This window comes from Myotis daubentonii, chromosome 1 (genome assembly GCF_963259705.1).
Source record: "Myotis daubentonii chromosome 1, mMyoDau2.1, whole genome shotgun sequence".
Lineage (NCBI taxonomy): Eukaryota > Metazoa > Chordata > Mammalia > Chiroptera > Vespertilionidae > Myotis > Myotis daubentonii.
In genome coordinates, this window is record NC_081840.1 from 53,519,003 (window position 1) to 53,545,045 (window position 26,043).

Genomic DNA, 26,043 nt, shown 5'->3' on the forward strand with positions numbered 1-26,043 from the left:
AGCCCCCAAGGTAATACAAGCTAATGCTAAAAACAAAAAAAGCTGAAGATAGTGGAGCACGGAAGGCAACCATAGTAACAACTAAGCTCAAATGCAGCTCACCTCCTATTACACTGCCTCACCTCCTACACTAACGGGACAGGGCCTCCCACTGCTGAGGACAAAACAGTGAAGACCCGGGCGCGACAGGCCCGAGGGCACAGATGGTCCGCGCGCGGAAAGTGACCACAGCCGCAGCTCCTAGAGAGGGTTCGGCGCGTTTCTATGGAAACAGTTTCCTCGGTTTGGCTCCCCAACCACCAGAGTTTCGCAGCTGAGGGAAACCAAACAGACCGCAGGGGGCTGACTGCGCCAGGACGCGGACCTGAACTTCCCGCCCGCTCCCTTAGGACCTATAGGAGGAGCGCCTCCCAAGAACCTCACAGCTGATTGGGTCTTACTTGTCCAATGGGAGGCCGCGCCTTGGTCAGGTTGGGCCGTTGCTTGGGGAACCACGTAAACACCAGAGAGCACAGCGGGTGTTTGCGTTTGCAGGAGGCGGTGGTGGCTCCCTGAAGCCTGGGATTTTCGTCCGCCAAGATGGTGAGCGGGTGGGGCCGGTGGGGAGATCTCGAAACGACTTGTTTATTTGTTGATTGAGTTGTCGTTTAGAGCTTGCCTGCTTCTGAAAAAGGGTTTGAAATGCCCAGCCTGAGAATTAGTGGGAAAGTGGCTTTTGCGTTCAGGTGCGCGGTAGCTTCCAGCTTATGTTGCACTTTCCCCACACCATTAGACCTGCCCGGTATAAGTCTTATTTCCCATATAAGTAGCAGTGGGTTGACCTATTAAATCGGTATTAGGGACACCTACAGGCATGAGAACAGCGCTTTATGGCCAAGCTGGGGGAGGGGACGAGGTCGAGAGGGGGGAAGGGAAGGAGGACGAGGAGAGGAAGAATTCCCTGCGAAGTGGTAAAGAGCTGGGTGTACAGAGCTCAACCGCAGGTCTTTGAATCCTAGTACAGCTATTAACTGAAGAACCTTGTAAAGTTGCTTTTACTTTTGACCCCTCATCTGCTTCTTTGATAGATTTATAGCACATTTACGCTTTGATTATTTCTCTGAATTTAAGAAGGAAGCCAAAGGCCCCCCCCCTTTTTTTATTATTACTGTTACCTATCTTTGTATCATTTGTTCCTGAGGCTTACATAAATATATTTTAAAAAATTAGATTTTGCAACACCAAAATATACATACTTTGATATATTTTTAAAATTTTTGTATTATAGGCTTCCAAAGGGAGAACTTTGAGCTTCAATGAAAGGCACCAGCGATTAGTAGATAGAAACTACCACAAAATGTTGCACCTCAAGGCTCTAAATAAGATAGAGTCTCAAATCAGGGACCAAATTGTGCGGAATGAAAATGATGATCGAGCGGATCGCAAGAGATTCCTCAGGTTATTACAGGATGAACAATTTGAGTTGGATATGGAAGAGGCCATTCAAAAGGTAAATTTTATTATTCATTCTGACATCATTTTCCCCCCCTTCGTTTTCTCCTTGGAAATGATGAAAGCTAACCGCTCATACTGGAATTGAGTAGAGAGACAACAGCATCAGACATAGGATGCCTCAATGTAAGTCAGCCCAGTGTATTGGTTCAGAGCTGGGTTTTTGGAGCTAGACTATGTGTCTTTGAATCCTAGGACTCCTGTATATTAGTTGTGGAAACTTGGGTGGGTTGCTTTTAATTTTTATGCCTCATTTACAAAATGGGAATAATAATAGTACCTACTTTGTATGATAGTTTTAATGATTCATGAGTTAATACACGCAAAGCCCTTGTGATAGTGCCTGGAACAAAGTTAGCACTCGGGTGTTTTTTTCTTTTTTTCATAAATATGATATCCATAATTACTAATGTCCATAGTTTTGTTCACATAAGTACAATTCTCTTGCCTTCCATAAAATTATAGAGACAAACATTTAATACCTTTTGAACTTACTGAGATTAAACGTGTACTATTAAGAGGCAGAAAATGAACACTTACACATTAGGTATGAATTTACTTGTATTTTTAAATACTGCCTTGAAAAATTCGGGTACAATTTATATCTCCTAAAATACAGAGATAATTTTCCAGTGGAAATTTCTAAATATTTAAAGGGATGAGGGTGGTAGAAAAAGGGAAGCCAATAAGAAAAGAAATGAGTTCTCATAAATGTGAAAAAAGTATCCTGATATTTCAGTATGTTTTGAGTGCCTATTTTATGTTCAACATTTTGTAGGACATTATGGGAAGTGGCGAAAGCAAGCTTTAAAAAAAAAAAAATTAAATTAAAAGTAGTAACCATCTCTCTAAGTTCCAAATTCCAGAAACTTAGACATGATTTTTTTTTAACCCTAAGCAAGATCTCTGGGTTTAGATTTTTTTCTTATTCTTTTTATTCTTATTTTTCTTTAAAGATAATCCCAAATATCCTATCAACTATCTCCTGCATACTTCAGTAGGCATTTTATAAAATATTTTCTTACATAATGCCACTATCTTTACCCAGTAGAATTATCAATAACTTCCAGGTATCATTTCATAAGCAGGTTTCTGTGATTATGTCAGGAATCTGCTTTTTCAGTTGGTTTGTTTTAATCAGGATCTAAACAAGGCTCATGCAGTATATTTGGCTGTTTGGTCCCTCTTAATCTAAGACAGCGCTTCCATCATCCTTAATTTTTTATTGTTGTTGGTTAATTCTCCCTGGAAGATATTTTTCCCATTGACTTTTTAAGACAGAGTGGGAGGGAGGGAGAGAGGAAGACAGAGAGAGACATGACCTGTGGCCTCCAGCACACTCCGACCAGGGCGGGAAGCAAACCCCCAATCCAGGTACGTGTCTTTGACGCCGAATCAAACTTGTGACCCTCTGGTGTGTGGGCTGACGCTCTAACCAGGGCTCCTTAATTTTTTTATCTTCATGTTTCTCGATTGTTATTAACTAGGCCAGTTGTTGTATACAATATCCCACATTCTGAATTTATCTGTTTACTTCCTCTTTGTTGTTTTTAATTTGTACTTTTATCTATATATATAAAAGGCTCAGCGACCAGCTGACTGGCTGGTAGCTATGATGTGCACTGACCACCAGGGGACAGACACTCAAAGCAGAAGCTGCCGAGCGACAGCAGCTTTGCAGAGTGTCCTCTTGCACTCCGGGACCCCTCGGGGGTTGTCAGACTGCCAGTTTTGGCCCAATCCCCACAGGCCAGGCCGAGGGACCCCACCTGCCGGAGGGACCCCGCTCACTCCACATACACCCTTTGAACCCCACACTACCCCAGGTGCTGTCAGTCAGGGAGGGACTGCGGGAGGTTGGCTCCAGGGCATGTCTGGCCCATCTCGCTCAGTCCTGCCCCACTAGCCACCTTCTAATTAATTTACTTTCAATGTGCATGGGCCTATAGTCTTTTATATTTTCTCTAAATGGAAGTTAGCTTTAAAGGCATGATTAGATTTGTATACAACTCTTCGGCAATTACTCCATAGATGATGCTCTCCTTGACATTGTATCCCATCAGCAGGCACATGATGACTGGTTGTTTCATTTTCAGTGATGCTGATGTTGATCAGTGGGTTTAATGAGACAGCCTGGTCCCTCCACTGTAAAGATCCCCATTAAACTTTCATCTATGGTTTCATCAATGAATCTTTTTTTTCATTAGGGGGCTGCAAAACACTGATTTCTGGTTTTGCTATTCTTGTCACATTTAGCTAAAATTCCTCTGTAAAGAAATTTCCCTCATCAGCTAGGTTATTTGGTGCCCTAAAATACAGTTCTGGAAATGGAGATAGTTAAAATCAGAGAATAGAACTGGTGCCTGAGCCACTTCCATTGGTGTTTGCCTATGTTGTTTTTTAAATTTTTTTTTTTTTTAGTTTTTGACTTCTTCTCTTTTTAAAATTATCTTTATCTTGATGGGGTCTTTATAATGGCTTTGAAGGAAAAAGTGTATATGTGGGGGTGACTTGCAGAATAAAAGACTCAAGAGAAATAATAACAAAATCCAATATATGGACCTTGTTTGGATTTTCATTTGAACAAACCAAAAAAAAAAAAAATCATCTTTGAAACAATTAGGGAAACCTGAATTTACACAAGGTATTAGACCTTACTAAGGAATTACTGGTAATTTTTTTACACATGTTAATTGTTATATAGGAAGAAATTCTTATTAGGTAGAGATCACTACTCAGTTATATACATGGTAATAACATATCTAGGATTTGTTTTAAAATACACCAGGAAAAAAAAGAACAAAGGAAAATGTAAGTGACATGGAAGAGTAGAGAAAAAAGGTTAGTAAATATTGCTAATCATTGAAGATGAATGATGGCTGCCTGAGGGTGTGTTTTAATATTTTTCTTACTATTGGTGATGTTTGAAATTTTCCATGATAAAGAATTTGGACAATTATTTATTTAGATAATAGTTGGTACTTTAAAATAAAACATAAATAATTGTTGCTCTGAAGGCACTTGCAGTTTTCTGTTATAAACAAGTAAATTCAGCCTTCATGAAAAAAATCTGATTCTGGAAGATAACTAAAGTTATGTGCTTTGTTTTGTTTTGTTTTTATTCAGGCAGAAGAAAACAAAAGATTGAGGGAACTCCAGTTTGAACAAGAAGAAAAATTGGCTGTGGAACTGGCAAAACTAAAACACGAAAGTCTGAAGGATGAAAAGATGAGGCAACAAGTAAAAGAAAACAGGTATCTTGGTTTCTATAAATTTCATGTAGTTAGTCTTTCTCTGTAAACTTTTATGTAATGTTTAGTACCTGAGAGTGAAATTTATTTCTTTATATCATTGCAGTTAGTTAACATTTTGCCTGGAAATACTTACTGCTTTATATCCTATATATACATTTGAGAAAAGAAGCTGTATTCCTAGAAGTAAAATGTTAATATTTAAGGGGGGGGAAAAATCAATTCCCTCTGCTCTTTCCTCTAAACCTAATTTTTTAAATGACCTATTATTAAAAAAAAAAAAATAAACTCATAGAATCCTACTCTTAAGAGAACTTTGGGTGATACCTCATTTAACTTTATACTCCTATATAAACTTCCTACAGTATTTCTGGAAAGCAGTTGGTCATTTGTGATCAACACCTCTAGTGACTGTGATAGGAAATTAATTTTTCATTCACCCCTAACTTTGAATAACCTTTTCCCCTTGCTGTCTCAAAGTTGATTTCCCTGTAACTTTCATGTGCTTATATCAGTTTTGCTATCTGATGGGGGGAGGATTAGTTTTTCTTGAGGACATCCTTTCATATTTATGAAGCCACTAAATGTTTTCTTCTGTAAGCTAGATATCCTTCATTCCTTCATTTGCTCACCTTCTAGGTTCTCTTCTGTAAATCTAATTTAGATGATTGGTATTTCTTAACAAAATATTGCCACCACAATTTCTTTCTTGGAATCATTGCACTTTCGCCAGGGTACTGGGTAGTACCCCTAACAGTGGGATTGTTAACCACATTGTTCTAGAAAGTGATGGCGAACCTATGACACGCGTATCAGAGGTGACACGCAAACTCATTTTTTTGGTTGATTTTTTTTGTTAAATGGCATTTAAATATATAAAATAAATATAAAAAATATAAGTCTTTGTTTTCTATGGTTGCAAATATCAAAAAATTTCTATATGTGACACGGCACCAGAGTTAAGTTAGGGTTTTTCAAAATGCTGACACGCCGAGCTTAAAAGGTTTGCCATCACTGGTCTAGAATATGTTTCTTGTCTAAGATTGAGTTGCTTTTTAGGGATATCTGTCACCCTTTTTGATTAAAACTCAGGGCTAACTAAATGCCCATGTACTTATATAGTTGAATATATTGGAAATGTACTTTGATAATTGTTGTGTTTTATCTTAACTGAGGGTTTCTGTAGAATATGATAGGACCCATGAATGAGTTTCAGGGGTTTTGAACTTCATTAAAATTATATGTTTGGCAAATAAACCCATGTATATTTTTTTTTAGGTCCACAACTTTTAAATTCTCTAACGGGTTATTATTAAAAAACTAGAGGCCCGGTGCACAAAAATTTGTGCACTCGGGGGGGGGGGGGGAAGAGGGGTCCCTCAGCCCGGCCTGTGCCCTCTCGCAGTCTGGGACCCCTCGGGAGATAACGACCTGCTGGCTTAGGCCTGCTCCCGGGTGGCAGAGGGCAGGCCCAATCCCTAGGTGCAGCCCCTGGTCGGGCTCAGAGCAGGGCCGATTGGGGAGTTGGGGCGCCGCCCCCTGTCATGCACAGTGCAGGGTGGATTGGGAGGTTGCGATGCCACCCTCAGTCATGCTCGGGGTAGGGCCGATTGGAGGGTTGGGGTACCGCCCCCTGTCACACTCAAGGCAGGGTCGATAGGGAGGTTGTGGCGCCACCCCCTGTCACACACAGAGCAGGGCCGATCACGGGGTTGGGGCGCTGCCCCTGTCACGCACAGAGCAGGGTTGATCAGGGGGTTGGGGAGCTCCCCCCTGTCACACACAGAACAGGGCCCATCAGGGGGTTGGGGAGCTCCCCCCTGTCACGCACAGAGCAGGGTTGATCAGGGGGTTGGGGAGCTCCCCCCTGTCACGCACAGAGCAGGGCCCATCAGGGGGTTGGGGAGCTCCCCCCTGTCACGCACAGAGCAGGGCCCATCAGGGGGTTGGGGAGCTCCCCACTGTCACGCACAGAGCAGGGCCCATCAGGGGGTTGAGGAGCTCCCCCCGTCACTCAGAGAGTAGGGGTGATAGGGGAGTTGGGGCACTGCCCCCTGTCACACACAGAACCGGGTGGATCAGGGGGTTGGGGCGCCGCCCTCTATCACCCACAGAGCAGGGCCGATCAGGGGTTGGGGCGCCGCCACTGTCACACTCAAGGCAGGGCCGATGGGGAGGTTATGGCTCTACCCCGTCACACACATAGCAGGGCCAGTGTGTGTGTGGGGGGCATGGTTGGGGTGCCGCACCCTGTCACACACAGAGCTGCAGGGCGATCAGGGGGTTTGGGAGCTCCCTGTATCAGGCACAGAGCAGGGCTGATCAGGAGGTTGGGGCGCCTTCCCCTGTCAGGAACAGAGCAGGGCCGATAGGGAGGTTGTGGCCCCACCCCCTGTCACACACAGAGCCGCAGGGCGATCAGGGGGTTTGGGCGCTGCCCCCTGTCACGCTGATCCCGGTGCCGGGAGGCATATTACCCTTTTACTATATAGGATAGAGGCCTGGTGCATGGGTGGGGCCAGCTGGTTTGCCCTGAAGGGTGTCCTGGATCAGGGTGGGGGTCCCCACTGGGTGCCTGGCCAGCCTGGGTGAGGGGATGATGGCTGTTTGCAGCTGGTCACACTTCCTTCAGGGTGGGGGTCCCCATTGGGGTGCCTGGCCAGCCTGGGTGAGGGGATGATGGCTGGCTGCAGCTGGTCACACACCCTTCAGGGTGGGGGTCCCCACTGGGGTGCCTGGCCAGTCTGGGTGAGGGGCTGAGGGCTGTTTTCAGGCTGGCGTGTGACGGAAGCTCCCAACCGTTCCTTTTTTTCTTTATTCTGGGCCAGCTTTAGCTCTGAGGCTCCAGCTCTTAGGCCTCCGCTCCTGAAAGCAGGTATCTGGTTTGTTTCGGTTCTATAATCAAAACTCTGTATCAACTCCAGCTCTGAGATCCCGGCTCGCTGAAAGCTGGTTTCTGGGGTTTTATTTAGCTTCTATATTCGTTACAATGTTTCTTAAACTGCAGGCTCAGAGGCCGGCAAGGCAGGCAGGGAACGTTGCAGTCCTCCGTCACTGAAGCAAGCAAGCCTCATGTTAGTTTCAAGCTGCCTGGCTGCCGGCCGCCATCTTGGCTGGCAGTTAATTTGCATATCTCGCTGATTAGCCAATGGGAAGGGTAGCGGTTGTACGCCAATTACCATGTTTCTCTTTTATTAGATAGGATGATTTAAAATTACTGCTAATGCCTCCATATTGTTCTAGTCTGAAACTATCTTTTTGTACCTTAATTGTCAAATCATGATAAGCTATCACTCATGGTTTTCTATTATGTGACATTCTTGTCTAATTTACTAATAAAAGATATAAAGAGAGGAGCTTTCCACGTCTAGCAATTGTAGACGAGGTGATGCAGATAAATGCTCCCTCTGAGAAGAGACTGTCTGGAGGAAGTGTAACAGTGAGATCTGGAGAGGAAGGAAACCAGAATGGTGAGCTGGGAGTTTGAAGCCTGCTGATTCCAAAACTATGAGTGAGAGTTAAGTGAAGCAGAGCTTGGCTAATAAGCAGATGGCCAGGTGTTTGACATCATTCTACAAGTTGTATGTTTCATATTTGTGCACTCTAGTGTATGTTTTACTTCAATAATAAGAATTCAATTAGATGTTATTTGATTGAAACAGATGAAGAGATAAAGTGTTAGCAGGTTAGTGGAAAATATCTAGAATATAAAGCACAGAGAAAAAAAGGATAGACAAATATACTACAGAGCTTCAAAGAGATATGGGATATAGTGAAAAGTTCTCACAGATGTATAATTTTAGTCCTGGTAGGAGACATGAAAGAGGAAGATGCAGAACAGTATTTGAAGAGGTAGTGGCCAAGGATTTCCAAAAATGATAAAAGACATAAAGCCACAGGTTAAAATTCAGTCTATCTATATAAAACCCTATTATGCAAATTGACTAAACAGCAGAACAACCAGTGGAACAACTAGTTGCTGTGATACACACTGACCACCAGGGGGCAGATGTTTAACATAGGAGCTGCCCCCAGCCCGCAGGCCCCAACTGGCGGCGGTGGCGGGGGGGCGGGGGGGAGCGGCAAGCGGGCGGCACCAGGCTTGCCAAGGCAGGGGCGAGTGGGGGCCCCCTGATCACCCCACCGGTCTCCCCGCAGATTGGCCCTGATCGCCAGCCAGGCCTAGGGACCTTACCCATGCACGAATTTCGTACACCAGCCCTCTAGTATATAATGAAAACTACACTCATATTCATCATAGTCAAACTTTTGAAATCCAACAGTAGAGAAAACAAAAATAACAAAAGTAGCCACACAAGAAAGATTTCAAAGGAGCAACAATAAAAAGTATGACTGAATTTTCAGTAGCAACAGTAGAAACTGGAAGACAGTGCATTGAAAGGGATGAAAGAAAATAATAGTCCATCTAAAATTCTATACCTTGTGAAAAATTTCTTCTGATTTAAGTCAAAAGTAATTCAGTTGAGCATTCTTTCAAATAGAGTAAGCTGCCTCTCATCAATTCAAAACTGCTAAGAATGTCTTATTTTGTGCATAAGCCATGGTAAAATTTTGACTGACATGCAGAAATAGACCATTTTCTTAATGAGTATGTTCACTTGCAAACTGGCAAGTCTAAGAAAATGTTTGCTGTGGTACTTAAAATGTATCCAAAATAACCCAAAGTTACCTATGTTAAGATTCAGCTGCTTACATTTAAAATAAATTAATTTTTTAAATGCAGGCTAAATTTAAAAAAATTGAAATTTATTTAGAAAATAAGTTCAGATAGCCACTTGGCCTGGAGGTCAAACCCTCCCTGGAATTAGCTACAACAATCAAGATTTAACTATAAGACTGCGAACAAAGACCACTAGGGGGTGCACCAAGGAAGCATAACAAAATGCGGAGACAAAGAAACAGGACAAAATCGTCAAAGGAAGATATAGAGTTCAGAACCACACTTTTAAGGTCTCTCAAGAACTGTTTAGAAGCCGCCGATAAACTTAATGAGATCTACACGAAAACTAATAAGACCCTCGATCTTATATTGGGGAACCAACTAGAAATTAAGCATACACGGACTGAAATAACGAATATTATACAGACTCCCGACAGCAGACCAGAGGAGCGCAAGAATCAAGTCAATGATTTGAAATGCGAGGAAGCAAAAAACATCCAACCGGAAAAGCAAAATGAAAAAAGAATCCAAAAATGCGAGGATAGTGTAAGGAGCCTCTGGGACAGCTTCAAGCGTACCAACATCAGAATTATAGGGGTGCCAGAAGATGAGAGAGAGCAAGATATTGAAAACCTATTTGAAGAAATAATGACAGAAAACTTCCCCCACCTGGTGAAAGAAATGGACTTACAGGTCCAAGAAGCGCGGAGAACCCCAAACAAAAGGAATCCAAAGAGGACCACACCAAGACACATCATAATTAAAATGCCAAGAGCAAAAGATAAAGAAAGAAACTCAGTTACCTACAAGGGAATACCCATACGACTGTCAGCTGATTTCTCAACAGAAACTTTGCAGGCCAGAAGGGAGTGGCAAGAAATATTCAAAGTGATGAATACCAAGAACCTACAACCAAGATTACTTTATCCAGCAAAGCTATCATTCAGAATTGAAGGTCAGATAAAGAGCTTCACAGATAAGGAAAAGCTAAAGGAGTTCATCACCACCAAACCGGGATTATATGAAATGCTGAAAGGTATCCTTTAAGAAGAGGAAGAGGAAGAAAAAGGTAAAGATACAAATTATGAACAACAAATATGCATCTACCAACAAGTGAATCTAAGAATCAAGTGAATAAATAATCTGATGAACAGAATGAACTGGTGATTATAATAGAATCAGGGACATAGAAAGGGAATGGACTGACTATTCTTGGGGGGGAAAGGGGTGTGGGAGATGTGGGAAGAGACTGGACAAAAATCGTGGACCTATGGATGAGGACTGGGTGGGGAGTGAGGGTGGAGGGTGGGGCGGGAACTGGGAGGAGGGGAGTTATGGGGGGAAAAAAAAAGAGGAACAAATGTAATAATCTGAATAATAAAGATTTAATTAAAAAAATAAAAAATAAATAAAATCCTGAAAATAAGTTCAGAATTCATGAGACTTTTGATTTTGAACACGTCATTTTTTTATCCAAGAAAATATTTATAAGACAATTTATTTTGTCATTTATTTATTTATTGTCTAAAGTTTTACATATGTCTCCTTTTTTCCCAATTGACCCCCTCCTCCATCCCTTCCCAGCTCGGGCAAGCCCCCACCGCTCCAGTGTCTGTGTCCATTGGTTATGCTAATATACATGCATACAAGGCCTTTGGTTTCTCTCTAAATACCCCTCCTCCCCCCACCTAAACCATTTGTCTCTAGATCGATCGATTCTTGTTCATCAAATTATGTTGATCATTATATCCCACATATGAGTGAGATCATGTGATATTTATCTTTCTCTGACTGGCTTATTTCGCTTAGCATAATGCTCTCCAGTTCCATCCATGCTGTTGCAAATGGTAAAAGTTCCTCCTTTTTAATAACAGCATAGTATTTCATTGTGTGGATGTACCACAGTTTTTTAACCCACTCATCTGCTGATGGGCACTTAAGCTGTTTCCAAATCTTAGCTATTGTAAATTGTGCTGCTATGAACATAGGGGTGCATATATCCTTTCTGATTGGTTTCTGTTTTCTTGGGATATAGTCCTAGAAGTGGGATTACTGGTCAAATGGGAGTTCCATTTTTAACTTTTTCAGGAAACTCCATACTGTTCTCGACAGTGGTTGCACCAGTCTGCTTCCCACCAGCAGTGAAGGAGGGTTCCTTTTTCTCCACATCCTCACCAGCACTTGTCATTTGTTGATGATAGTCATTCTGACAGATGTGAGATGGTATCTCATTGTTGTTTTGATTTGCATCTCTCAGATGATTAGTGACTTTGAGCATGTTTCCATATGTCTCTGGGCCTTTTGTATGTCCTCTTTCGAAAAGTGTCTATTTAGATCCTTTGACCATTTTTTGATTGGATCGTTTATCTTCCTTTTGTTAAGTTGTATGAGTTCTCTATAAATTTTGGAGATTAAACCCTTATTGGAAATATCATTGGCAAATATGTTCTTCCATGCAGTGGGCTTTCTTGTTGTTTTGCTGATGGTTTCTTTTGCTGTGGAGAAGCTTTTTATTTTGATGTAGTCCCATTTGTTTAGTTTCTCCTTAGTCTCCATTGTCCTAAGGCCGTGGTCAGCAAACCCCGGCTCGTGAGCCACATGCGGCTCTTTAGCCCTTGAGTGTGGGTCTTCCACAAAATACCATGTGCGGGCGCGCACGTACAGTGCGATTGAAACTTCGTGGCCCATGCGCAGAAGTCAGTATTTTGTGGGAGAGCCACACTCAAGGGGCCAAAGAGCCACATGTGGCTCGCGAGCCGTGGTTTGCCAAGCCACAGTTTGCCAACCACTGCCCTAGGGGTTGTGTCTGTAAAGATATCGCTATGACATATGTTTGCTATTGTATTGTCTATGGAGTCTTGTAGAATTTTTGTTTTCCCGTCTTACATTCAAGTCCTTTAGCCATTTTGAGTTTGTTTTTGTCTATGGTGTAAGTTGGTGGTCTAGTTTCATTTTTTTGCATGTGTCTGTCCAAATTTCTCAGCACCATTTATTAAAGAGACTGTCTTGTCTCCATTGTATGCTCTTGCCTCCTTTGTCAAATATTAATTGAGCATAATGGCTTGGGTCGATTTCTGGGTTCTCTGTTCTGTTTCATTGGTCTATATGTCTGTTCTTGTGCCAGTACCGGCAGTTTTGGCTTGGCAATGTAGCTTGATATCTGGTATTGTGATCCCTCCAACTTTGTTCTTCTTTCTCAAGATTGCTACAGCTATTCAGAGTCTTTTTTTTATTCCAGATGAATTTTTGGAGAGTTTGTTCTAGATCTTTGAAATATGCTATTGGTATTTTAATGGGGATTGCATTGAATCTGTAGATTGCTTTGGGTAGTATGGACATTTTAATGATGTTGGTTCTACCAATCCATGAACATGGTATGTTCTTCCATTTGTTTGTCTTCCTCTATCTCTTTTTTCAATGTTCTGAAGTTTCCCGAGTACAGGTCTTTTACATCCTTAGTTAAGTTTATTCCTAGGTATCTTAATTTTTTTGGTACTATGGTAAATGGGATTGTTTTTTTCGTTTCTCTTTCTGTGGGTTCATTATTGGTGTATAAAAAGGCCATAGATTTCTGGGTGTTAATTTTGTATCCTGCTACATTGCCAAATTCATTTATTAGGTCTAGTAGGTTTTTGATGGAGTCTTTGGGGTTTTCTATGTATAGTATCATCTCATCTCTAAATAAGGACAGTTTTACTTCTTTTCCAATTTGGATGCCTTTTATATCTTCTTCTTGTCTTATTGCTATGGCTAGCACTTTCAGTACTATATCGAACAGGAATGGAGAAAGTGGGCATCCTTGTCTTGTTGCTTTGGTGCCTGGGACAACGCCAAATCAACTGAGCCACACCAACCAGAGTGGCTGCATCAATTTTTAATTCTGCCAAAAGTGCACAGGGTTCCCTTTTTTCTACATCCTCGCCAGTGTTGTTTGTTGATTTATTGATGATAGTCATTCTGACAGGTGTGAGGTGATTGCATTTTGGTTTTAACTTGCATTTTCCTGATAATTAGTGATGTTGAGCACCTTTTTATGTCTGTTGGCCATCTGTATGTCCTCTTTGGAGAAAAGTCAATTCAGGTTCTCTGCCTATTTTTAATCAAATTACTTTATATTTAATTGTATGAGTTACATTATTATTTTTTATTTTAACTGCTTATCAGATGTATCATTGGTGAAAATCTTCTCCCATTCACTAGGCTGCCTTTTTATGTTGCTGTTGGTTCTCTTTGCTGTGCAAAAACTTTTTAGTTGATGTCCCATTTGTTTATTTTTGTTTGTTTTCCTTTCCCAGGGAGACATATCCAAAAAAATATTGCTAAGAGTGATGTCAGAAACTTTACAGCTTATGTTTTCTTCTAGGAGTTTTATGGTTTTGGGTCTTATATTTAAGTCTTTAATCCACTTTGAGTTTATTGTATATGGTGTAAAAAGTGATCATTTCTTTTTCTTTCTTTCTTTCTTTCTTTCTTTCTTTCTTTCTTTCTTTCTTTCTTTCTTTCTTTTCTTTCTTTTCTTTCTTTTTTCTTCCTTCCTTCCTTCCTTCCTTCCTTCCTTCCTTCCTTCCTTCCTTCCTTCCTTCCTTCCTTCCTTCCTTCCTTTTTTCATGTATCTGCCCTATTTTCAGCACTGTTTATTGAAGAAACTGTCTTTACCCATTGACTATTCTTGCCTCTTAGTCAGATTAATTCACCACATAGATGTTGGTTTATTTTAGGGCTCTCTATATATTCTGTACCATTGTTCTAGGTGTCTGGATTTATGCTAGTACCATGCTGTTTTGATTACTGTAGCCTTGTAGTATAGTTTGATTTTAAGTAGCTTGATACCTCCAATGTTGCTCCTTTCTCAATGTGATTTAGATATTTGGTGTCCTTTGCAGGTCCATATACATTTTAGATTATTTGTTCTAGTTCTGTGGAAAAATGCCATTGGTATTTTGGTGGGGATTTCATTGAATTTGTAGATTGCTTTGGGTAGTATAGACATTTTAATGTTAATTCTTACTATCCATGAGCACAGTATATCCTTTTATTTATTTGTGTCTTCTTTAATTTCTTTGTTCAGTATCTTATAGTTTCCCAAGCACAGGTATTTTACCTCCTTGGATAAATTTATTTCTAGGTAGTTTTTTATTTTTTAAAAATATGTTTTTATTGACTTTAGAGAGAGGGGGATGGGGAGAGAGAGAGAGATAGAAACATTAATGAAAGAGAAACATCAATTGGCTGCCCCCTGCATGCTTCTACTGAGAGCTGAGCCTTCAACCTGGGCATGTGCCCTGACCGGGAACCGAACTGTGACCTCCTGGTACATAGGTTGATGCTCAACCACTGAGCCACACCAGCCAGGCCCTCTCAATTCTGAATCACCTCACTGTGTGCTTGGGACCTGCCCTTTCCATGTCTCCACCCTTCCTACCAGTCTTGACATGGCTTCTTCTTTATATCCTTAGTTATAGGAATTCTGTTCAGCTCGTCTTCTGGTGATTCTCAGTTATGGTTGTTCTGTAATTTTGATATCATGGGAGAAGGGGAGCACAATGTTTATCTACTCTGCCATCTTGACTGGCAGGCTCCTGAGATAATCTTCAAGATCAGAACTGGGGACTTCTCCAGGATATGAGTACTTATTTTTTTTTTTAATATATTTTATTGATTTTTTACAGAGAGGAAGGGAGAGAGATAGAGAGTCAGAAACATCGATGAGAGAGAAACATCGATCAACTGCCTCCTGCACATCTCCCACTGGGGATGTGCCCGCAACCCAGGCACACGCCCTTGACTGGAATTGAACCCGGGACCCTTCAGTCCTCAGGCCGACGCCCTATCCACTGAGCCAAACCGGCCTCGGCATGAGTACTTATTTTAAAGCTACAATAATTAAGATAGTGTGGCTTTAGCACAGGATAAACAAATGGATCAATGGAATAGAATGGAGCACCTCTTCTCAACCAGAAAATTTAGGCCATAATGACCTAAGGCATCCATTCTATGTAATGAATGATCTCCTATGGATCTAAAATAATGCCAGCTATATACCATCTTTGAGAAAATTAAAAACACAAATCATTACATTTTCTGTGAGGCCTGTTCTCTTATGGAACCCCAGCTGAAGAAGGATGGGATAGAAAAATCCAAAAGCAGATCCATGCATGTATGCACACTTACTTTATGAAAAAACTAACACTGCAGAGCAGTAAAGACATTTTTATAAAATGGACTGGATCAATTGTATATCTGCATGGAAGAAAATGAACTTGGTTTCTGCCTCAAACCACATACCAAAAGCATTCCCTGAAGAATTGTAGTCTAAAAGTGAATGGTGAAATGACAGAACTTTGAGAGACTGATACAAGAAAACTACAGGCCTGGTGCATGAAATTCATGCACTAGGGGGCCCTCAGCCTGGCCTGTGCCCTCTCACAGTCCGGAGGCCTTGGGGGACGTTAGCACTGCCGCAGAGGCAAGAGGTTCCTGCCACCGCCACTGCACTCACCAGCTGTGAGCCTAGCTTCGGTCTGAGCCGCACTGACCACCAGGGGGCAGCTCCTGTGTTTAGTGTCTGCCCCCTGGTGGTGTGTGTCATAGCAACCAGTCATTCTGCCAGTCGGTCAATTTGCATATTAGGGTTTTATTATATAGGATTATATAGGATATATTTGTGTCTCTCTGGTGAGCAGCATTTCTTAAAACATGACACAGAAGTCATTGACAATGAAGAAAGTAATTGGTGAATTAGAATACATCTCTTCATCCAAAGAAACCACTATGAGAGTAACCATAGACTGGAAGGAGATAATTATAATGTATATAACCAACAAGAGACTTATATCCATAATATATAAAGAACTTTTAAGCAACAGTAAGAAGTAGACAATCCAGTATAAAAAAGGGCAAAAATGTTGAATAAGAACTCCACAGAAGATATATATATAAATTACAATGTATTGAACAGGTCTCCGTTCCATTAGTACTAGGGAAGCATAACTTAAACCCCAGTGATGTATTAGACACCCACAAGAGTGGTTAAAATGTAAAAGAATGACTAGACTAAAAAGTGTTACTAAGGATGGGTAGCAGTGAGAACACTTAGGTACTATTAATGAGTGTAAATCTATAAACAATTGGAAAACCAGCGTTATCTACTAAATTTGAATATAGTCTACCCTGTGACTCAAATTTCACTCCTAGGTATATATCCAGTGGAAATGTGTGCATTTGTCCTTCAGGTAAAGGTCATTTATTTGCACATTGATGCACATTTTTTTTTGTAGAGGCAATTATGAATTGCGATTGGGTTTGTACATTGGTTCACAACCAATGTCCAACTAAAAAAAACAACAATCTTGCAAGTATATATCAGCCTCTTAGTAGAGTAAAATATATAGACTAACCTAGCAACGTAACCCTAATTTATAATATTCTTTTTATGAAAGAAGAGCAATATAGTGTTGTATACATTTGCACCTCCAGCAGTAAGGGCAAGAAGACACACCATAACACCAGGAATATCTTTCTTCCCTTACCCCTTTGATTATCTCTTTGTAGGTATGGGGTACTTGTATTAAGATGTACATCTAGGTGACAACTAAGGACCCTTCCAACTCAGAATTCTCATGTCTATATATATAAAAAGCCAGTGACCAGAACGCTCTAATGACCAGACTGACTGGTCGCTATGATGCCCACTGTGGCCAGCAAACCAGCAGATCGAGGGCAGTGGGCCGGCCAACCCCCTGTGTGGCCCTTCCCCCCGCCCCACCCCACCCCAGATCAGCCCCCCCCACCCCCATCATGGGCAGGGCCAGCCGGCCAACCACTCATGGACCCTCCCCCAGGCTGCTGGTCCCCGATCAGCCCCCCCACCCCATTTGGAGGAAGGGCTGGCTGGCCCACTGCCCACAGCCCATCCCCATGGCTGCCCCCCCCCAATTGCTCCCCCCAATTGGGGGTGGGGCCCGCTGGCCAATTGCCTGCGGCCCCTTCCCCCAGTCGGCAGCCAACCTCCAGCTGTCTCCTCCTCCCTACAGCCCCAGCCCCAATCCGCCCCAATTGGGGCCGGGCCAGCCGGACCTCACCCGTGCACGAATTTGTGCACTGGGCCTCTAGTTCTGTCATATTCAGAATTATGACTGGCACATTAACATAAAAAAATTTTGTATAGCATATTGCTTTCACTAAGGTTAAGAAAATTATGGATTCAAAATAATTCAGAGATTATCTGAGACCAGTTTCCAGTTTTTAACAGATAAGAAAAGCCCAGAGAGGTGAAGCAAACTTTCCATTGTCACTCCCTCTTCATAATCACTATCAATAATAATTCCTGTTTATAGAGTGTTTACTGTGTAACAGGTACTTTTATAAGCTCTTTGTACACATTAATTTAATTCCCATTTTAACCCTTTTACTAGTACATAGAGCAAAACCAAGGAACAACATTTAAATAACTTGCTTAGGTTTAAACCCCTCTACTGTAGTTATTCTTTTAGTATTAGTAGCTGGACAGAAATTTCAACCAATATTGACAAAGCACCTTCTCTAAGCCAGGAGTTGGCAAAAAGATTTTTAGTGATGATTATTGAAAATAAAAGGTTGTTCTGTGTATAAAATTAATTATAGTGTCCCATTTCACATGATTATGATTTTTCTTTGTATGAAGAACGGTATTTTTTCAAAATCTATAATAATAAAAGCGTAATATGCTAATTGGACTAGACGTCCTTCCTTCCGGACAAAGCCACAGAGGGCGGAGGCTGAGTCAGAGGCGGCAGAGGCCCCCAGCCGCAGCGGCGGCGGCAGGTGGGAGCAGGGGCCAAGGCCCTTGCACGAATTTCATGCATTCAGCCTGTAGTATTTAAATAATAATGTAAATATATTTTACACATTTAGGTAAAAATTGTTTTAAATTTCAGATATAGGTTGTTTATGGTAATCATCCTCAAACTTAAATTTCTGTTTGTTTGTTTTTAAAACAGTATTGAGCTCAGAGAATTGGAGAAGAAATTAAAAGCAGCTTACATGAATAAAGAAAGAGCAGCTCAGATTGCTGAAAAGGATGCCATTAAATATGAACAAATGGTACGCATTTTCTATCCATTATGCTCCCTGTATTTTTAGGTTCATTAAAATAACAATTTTTTGAAAATTGTTACATATTAGAAAGAATTTACAGTGCTAGATTTCTTAAATACTTTTTACTTTTCAGATCTTTAAAGTATAGGAAATCATGGATTATTTAATATTGAATCTTGTTTAATTTAATACTAGAGCCTTTCAGAGACATAAAGGATTAGGTTGCTACTTAGAATGAATGGTTCTATTCAAAAACTCCCAGCATTCTTTATGGTCTCTAACCAATTATTCTTTGATAAACCAGTACAGTTATTAGTATAATTTACATTGTGTTATTTTTCATTTTTAAAATGTTCTAAAAAATAAAACATTTTATAATTTTAGGTAAACTTTGCTGTTTTATAAACAGCAATCTCGTCTTATCATGTTTCCCTCTATTTTACCCCTTTTCTAAGTCCTGACATCCTGCCAAGTTCAGGGCAAGAGTTACTCTTGGGCAAAGGAGTTTCAAACACACTCATCAATAGAAAATATCGAGTTTACTGAGTTAACACTCACTGAGCTCTCACTGTCACAAAGAAAGGCTAGACACAGATGGAAAGGTCTGTCCAACATTACACAGCCTCTACTTTTCCCTCCTCTCATTGCTCTATTAAGGTGTAGAGCATTTTGGTGGTAGAGTTCCCTCTCCTAGATCTCTTTCAAAAGATGTTGTACGACAAGCATGTCAAATGGGCCACATGCAGCCCACAATGAATATTTTTGCGGCTGAGCCAATATAACGGTATGTAAAAAACATTTTAATAAAAATTTCATAACTTAATTTTTACAATATCCTGTTATACGTAATTATTAATAAGGAACTGCAACTTTTGCTAAGGACTGATGACTCTAATCGTGTTGCATTCATTTCCCTTACACGCCGGTGCCCCATTTCTCTCCACTAATACTAGCAGCGAACATTTTAGCAGCCGATTGCTGCGTCATTAGTCTTGGACTGACTTGTTTGGTGTGTGCAACAGGAAATATTTCACTTTCAGAGAACAAGAAAAATAGGTTTATTTGTGTTATGCTTATTAATTTGTGTAGTTATTCAGTGTCTGGTAAGTTAATGTTCAAGAAAAAATAATTTTTATTAAAATGTTCTATTATTTTATGTTAACGATTACTCTTATTTCAGCCCTCTGTATTCAGCATGTCTCTATTGAAATAAACCTACATTTCTATGAAAATGGAAGCTTTTGTGTTTTTTGCAGCTACATAAACTTAAACCTAGTTTATTTGGCCCGTGTTAGCCTTTGAGTTTGATATGCTTGTTTTACAGCTATTAAAGAGAAAGAGATAGAGGTAAATATTTTGGCTTTTAAAGCTAGACTGAATATATTTTAGGTTAAAAGGAAAAAGAGAAAGTTGAAGCAAAATCAAGTTGGAGAATAATACATATCACAGACCATTTTTATTTAAAAAGACCTGGAACGTATGTATGTGGATATCAACATGTATATATACATACATGTATGTGTTGTATGTAGCAACACACACACACATACTCATACACACAATTAGAGGGATGATATTAAAATATTTAACTGGAACAGTGCAGTATAGGCATCAAATAAAAATAGACATTGCCTCGGCCAGGTGGCTCGGTTGGAGCATCATCACATACACCAAAAGGGTTTCAGGTGCAAGTCACAGTTGGGACACATATCTTGGTTGTGGGTTCAATCCCTAGTCAGGGCAAATACAGGAGGCAACCAATCAATGTTTCACTCTTACATCAATGTTTCTCTCTCTCCCTCCCTTCCTCTCTAAAATTAATAAATATATGAAGTGAGGATATTTTTAAAACAGGATAGATGTTGACCATAGTGGTATGTGTGCATGTATGTCAGTTTAGGAAACATCTGAAGGGTTATATAGCATGCTGTAACAGTGATGATAGGAGAGCGTGAGGAGCCTTCATTTCCTAAGTCATACAGTTCTATTCCCTTTCAAAAGTAAAGTAGATTATAAACAATGTGCTATTTGACCAGCAGTTTACAGTTTTAATTACCTTATAATTGAGGTTATTCAAGGCAATTGTAAACATTTTGTCTGATACATGAAACAATAGCTATTTTCTAAATAAAACGGATCCATAAAAATTAAAGTCAAATACTCTTAGGACTTGACTAGGTGTCAGGATATCTAGGTGCTAGTTTTGGTTCAGTCTTTCTAAGCCTTAGTTTTCTTATCTGTGAATGAGAAGTCTTTATATAAGTGTACTAGAGCCCTGGTGCACAAAATTTGTGCAGTGGGGGGAGGGGCGGGCTTCCTCAGCCCACCTGCACCCTCTCCAATCCGGGGTACCTCTCACAATCGGGGACTGCTGTCTCCTAACTGCTCACCTGCCTGCCAGCCTGATTGACCCTAACTGCCCCCCCCCCACTGGCCTGGTCACCCCTTACTGGCCCACCCTCTGCAGGCCTGGTCTCCCCATGCAGCCTGCTGTTCAGTCGTTTGGTCTTGGTCGTCCCTCCCTAACCCCCCTGCTGGCCTTGTTGCCCCACACAGCCTGTCAGCCTGCTGTTAGGTCATTACTGTTACTGTGACGGTGCCCCGGAAAATTTGCATATTACTCTATGCTAATATGTAATACATGTTTCTGCCATATTTATTTTTTCTGAAGAACCTAGCACAACATGTGCTAAGAAAACAGAAGATGGTTTGCCTCAGAGGTTAGAGCAGCTGTGGGCAAACTATGGCCCGCAGGCCAGATTCGGCCCGTTTGAAATGAATAAAACTAAAAAAAAAAAGACCGTACCCTTTTATGTAATGATGTTTACTTTGAATTTATATTAGTTCACACAAACACTCCATCCATGCTTTTGTTCCGGCCCTCCGGTCCAGTTTAAGAACCCATTTTTGCCCTCGAGTCAAAAAGTTTGCCCACCCCTGGGTTAGAGCATCAGGGCGCATGTGGGAGGTAGCCAATTGATGTGTCTCTCTTATATTGATGTTTAAAAAAAAATAAAATAAAAGCCCTGCCAGTGTGGCTCAGGGGTTGTCGACCTAGGACCAGAAGTCACAGTTCAATTCCAGTCAGGGCACATGCCCGAGTTGCAGGCTCAATCCCCAGTAGGAGGCAGGCAGGAGGCAGCCAATCGATGATTCTCTCTCATCATTGATGTTTCTATCTCTACCTCTCCTTCCTTTCTGAAATCAATAAAAATATTTTTTCAAAAAACCCCACAAACAGAAGAAAGAATTTTGATTAAGTCAGATTAACAGTGTACTGTATATGTTAAAGACATCAGTTAGATCAGAAATGGCATTTAGCATTCACATTTTGATCTTGTATGTTTCATGTGGCTAACCATTCTAGCATCTAACTATTGTGATCATAATAGTAAAGGATAAGTTTTAAAACTGCCCCAATTATATTTAATTTAAAATTTTTGTTAAATGATTTAAAAATGCTCAAAACAAATAAGGGTTTTAACCCATTCAAGAAACAATACTCAGAAGGATGGTCTTGAGTGACTGAGGTCTAAGCTGCAGAAAACAGACACAGTGACATGTGACCCTTTTAAGTTATAATGATTATAAAGGACCTTTAATAGATTTTTAAAAAGAGAGACTTAAAAGGCAAGTGGCAGGAAAGAAAGTTTAGTCTGGGAGAAACTTAAGAGTTGCTCAGAGTTATTAATAGTAGCCCTGTATGAAAAAGATAGTACAGGCAGGCATACCTTTTTTTACTGCATTTCCCTTCCTCCTACTCCACAGATACTGTGTTTTTTAGAAATTGAAGGCAGCACCCTCCACCAGCAAAAAAAACTTACAAGTCACTTTATGGCAATATTCTTTTATTGTGGTGGTTTGAACTAAACCCTCAATATCTCCAGGTGTGCCTGCGCTATCCTTACTCTAAATAGCAGCTGATACTCAACGTAAGAAATGTCCAAACCTGAGGATTTAAGAGTTTATTTGAGCCAAACTGATGACATATGCTGGGGAGCAAGATCTCAAATGCTCTAGGGAATAAGTTTTGTAGCTTCTTTTATGCATTTGAAATTAAAGAGTGATGAACATAAGGAAGATTATGTGGCGGTGGAAGAAAGCAGAGTGGGGATTGGATTAAAGGGTATTAATGAGATTATGTGCTCTGTTGAGGGTGGTTACTGCCTTATTTCAAAGGTATGTTAACCTAGAGATGAACAGAAACAATGGACAGGGTTCACTTAAGGCAAAGATAAACCTTTTACTAAAAATTTACAAGTCTAGGGCATGACTATCAACTATGACCTCCCCAGTTAGGAATCTATGTTCAGATCACCCTGTGAAGTTACTTTCCATAGAACCACTTTTTTCCCCCTCCACATACACAATAGAGCTAAAAATTGTTAAAATTGCCACCATTAAATAGAAGAAAAAGATGGCTATTGTTTTGCAGTTACATTGTAACATTACTAATAGAGAACATCTAATTTTATTTACTGCTTTTCAAATGTGGAGTTATATAACTATCCTTATTATGTTTTGCCCTGAGATAACTACTTGAATAGGAAAGCCTCTTTACGGTTTGACTAATCGTTCAAACCCTTCAGGTGACAGTGACTTACCTTAACTTTTTACCTACACAGGTGAGAATATTTTATGTAACAGGCTTTATAATATTCTATCACACTGCTCAGATTTGAAAATGGAAGATGAATTTTGTTTTCATAACAGAAACGTGATGCTGAAATAGTGAAAATCATGATGGAAGAACAGGAGAGAGTAATAAAGGAAGAGAATGCTGCAGAAGAGAGACGGAATAAAGTAAAAACACAGTACTATATTGACTTAGAGAAACAACTTGAAGAACAAGAGAGAAAAAAGCAGGAAGCTTATGAGCAGTTGCTGAAAGAGAAACTCATGATTGATGAAATCGTTAGGAAAATCTACGAAGAAGATCAATTGTAAGTTAATCCAATTTTATGTGCATAAACATTTACATTAATCTCAGGCTTGAAGAGGTAAAGCAACGAAAGAGAGTGTCTAAACACAGTAAGTCCTCATTAATGTTATCACATAAACTGAGACCAGTTTTTATTTATCTCTTGGCATGACAATTATCTGGTAATTAATAAATGCTTATTAAGTGAATGAATAACCCCTGTTTTTATTAAATATGCCCATATCGTATGTCAGAGGACTTGTTTTCAGATGAATTTCCTTGGTGACAGCTGAAGTGTGGAGTGCTGTGAAGCAGATGTTAGCAGGTTGTAGCGTTTTTGAAATGTGATGCATAGAACTTCATTAGTAGGTTAGAGAAGAGGCACAGTAGTATGTTACTCAGAAAAAACATACCCATCATATAGATAGTGGCAAATAGTCACTCAAAATGTTTTGTTGCATGAATGAACACACTATACATTTTCCCAGATTATTGACTGAACCAAATTACACATATTTTTTGATATTTTCTTATTTTTTACTATAAAACTGCACTCACTATTGCATTTTAGAGAAAGACAACAAAAGTTAGAAAAAAAGAATGCAACTCGAAGGTATATAGAAGAGTTTCAGAAAGAGCAGGCTCTCTGGAGAGAAAAGAAACGTGAGGAAATGGAAGAAGAGAACAGAAAAATCATAGAGTTTGCCAACTTGCAGCAACAAAGAGAAGAAGATCGGATGGCAAAAGTTCAAGAAAATGAAGAAAAAAGGCTACAGCTTCAGAATATGGTATTAAAATAACCACTTTTTTATCGCTGGAGAAATTCTGAGATATGTGTTATAGGATTTGGTACCTGTAAATGTCTGATTATTTTTTGTTTTGTTTTGTTTTGTTTTGATAGCTGATTGAGAAATTGGGACAAATGCTGCAGCAACGTGAAGATTTAGAACAAGTGCGACAAGAATTATACCAAGAAGAACAAGCTGAAATCCAAAAGAGGAAACTAAAAGTAAGTTGGAAATTGAAAGAATGATTGACACAGAGAATAATATCATTTTGAATTGAATCAGTAGATAGATTTAAACCCAGTGATGTTGATAAATACCTCATATGTAAATGGTATAAGCACTACAATTAAAAGGTAATTTTCAGGCTGGATGGACAAAGCTAGACTCCGGCAGCAGTTCACAAACTATGTAAGAAGCATCATGCAACTTTGTAGTCTATAAGAAACACAACTTAAACATGAAGACACATATAGTTTAAAAGCAAAAGGACTGAAAAGGATATACCATGCAGACACTACTCAAAAGCAAGTTGGAGTGGAAATCAATATAACAGGGTTAACTCATCTGGAGGATGTACTAGTCCTAAGTGTGTATGAACCTAAAACTTCAGAATACAAAACCAAAAGGAGAACTAAACAAATCCATATAATTGAAGATTTCAATACCCCTTCTCATTAATATAGAGAATAGTCAGAAAACCACAGGACGTAGCATTGAAAAACAGTATCAACAAACTTAATCTCAAGTCAAGATGATTTGCCGATTTTCTAATTGGGTTGTTTATTCATTTATTGTAGAAGTTTGAGAGTTCTTTATATATTCTAGATACCAGTCCTTGTTACAAATATCTTCTCATCGGTAGCTTGTCTTTTCATCCTCTTAACAGGATCTTTCTCTGAGCAAACGTTTTCGATTTCTACGAAGTCCAATTTATCAATTTCTGTTTTTATGGATTGTAGTTTTGGTATTAATTCTAGGAAGTCTTTCCCTAGATTCTGAAAAATTATTCTCCTAAAAGTTTTAGATGTTTGTATTTATAAGTCAGTGATCCATTTTCAGTTATTATTTTGCATAAGGTGTGAGAATTAGGTCAAGGTTCAGTTTTTGCTTTTGGATGTCTAGTTTGCAGCCTTACATAGCCAAGATATGGAAATAATATCTAAGAGTACACCAATGGATAAACTGATAAAGAAAATAGTAGCTCAAAGAAAAATAAGATTGCCTACTAGGAATTTATTTTTAGTGGGGAGATAAGGCATGTACATATGAAGTAAAATTAAATGATGGAAAAGTTAAATGGTATCTGAGTCCCCAAAAAAGAAATATGAATTAGAGTGATTAGAAAAGACTTTATAGAGGAGGTAGGATTTGAAAAGGGGGATAAATAGGGTTAAGTGAAGAGGTTGACTACACAATATAATGATCAAAGTTGCTATAACTGATACTGCAGATTGGCTCATTTAAAACCCACTCCTTTTTAAAAACATTTGTGTTACTTTGAATGCCTCCAGGATACTGTACTACCTGGAGCTTGTGTAATAATTGGGCATGGTTGGTTAGATTAGAGAAGGACTTAAATTTTGCATTAGTCCTAACTGAACAGATCAAGTGATGAAGCAATTATTAGTAGAATCCAGGTATAAGGTATGTGAATGATCACTATAAAATTCTTCATATTGGTTATGTTTGAAATTTTTCATAATAAAATGCTGGAAAAATTAAAGTTTATAGAAAAGGACTTTTTAACTCTTCCTAGTAAATTTCAATTTCCCTGAAAAACTTCTGATTGTCATTGCTGGATTATTGTTCTGAAAAGTACTTATCAATGATTTTAAC

At 39.8% G+C, this 26,043-nt stretch overlaps 1 protein-coding gene across 2 annotated transcripts in view; it reads left to right on the top strand.

Annotated features, from left to right (window-relative positions):
- The first annotated feature begins 442 nt into the window (after positions 1 to 442).
- MNS1 (meiosis specific nuclear structural 1) overlaps positions 443 to 26,043 on the top strand; it is a 29,460-nt gene continuing 3,859 nt past the window's right edge. Inside the window, exons 1-7 of one of the 2 annotated variants that reach the window (XM_059700332.1) lie at positions 443 to 582; positions 1,268 to 1,489; positions 4,618 to 4,745; positions 18,402 to 18,504; positions 23,212 to 23,441; positions 23,991 to 24,207; positions 24,321 to 24,428. In XM_059700332.1, coding sequence (XP_059556315.1) covers positions 580 to 582; positions 1,268 to 1,489; positions 4,618 to 4,745; positions 18,402 to 18,504; positions 23,212 to 23,441; positions 23,991 to 24,207; positions 24,321 to 24,428 — 1,011 coding nt within the window. In that variant the 5' untranslated portion in view covers positions 443 to 579. Of the gene's footprint in view, positions 583 to 704; positions 726 to 1,267; positions 1,490 to 4,617; positions 4,746 to 18,401; positions 18,505 to 23,211; positions 23,442 to 23,990; positions 24,208 to 24,320; positions 24,429 to 26,043 lie in introns of those variants that run through there. The other variant, XM_059700342.1, reaches the window with a different exon arrangement.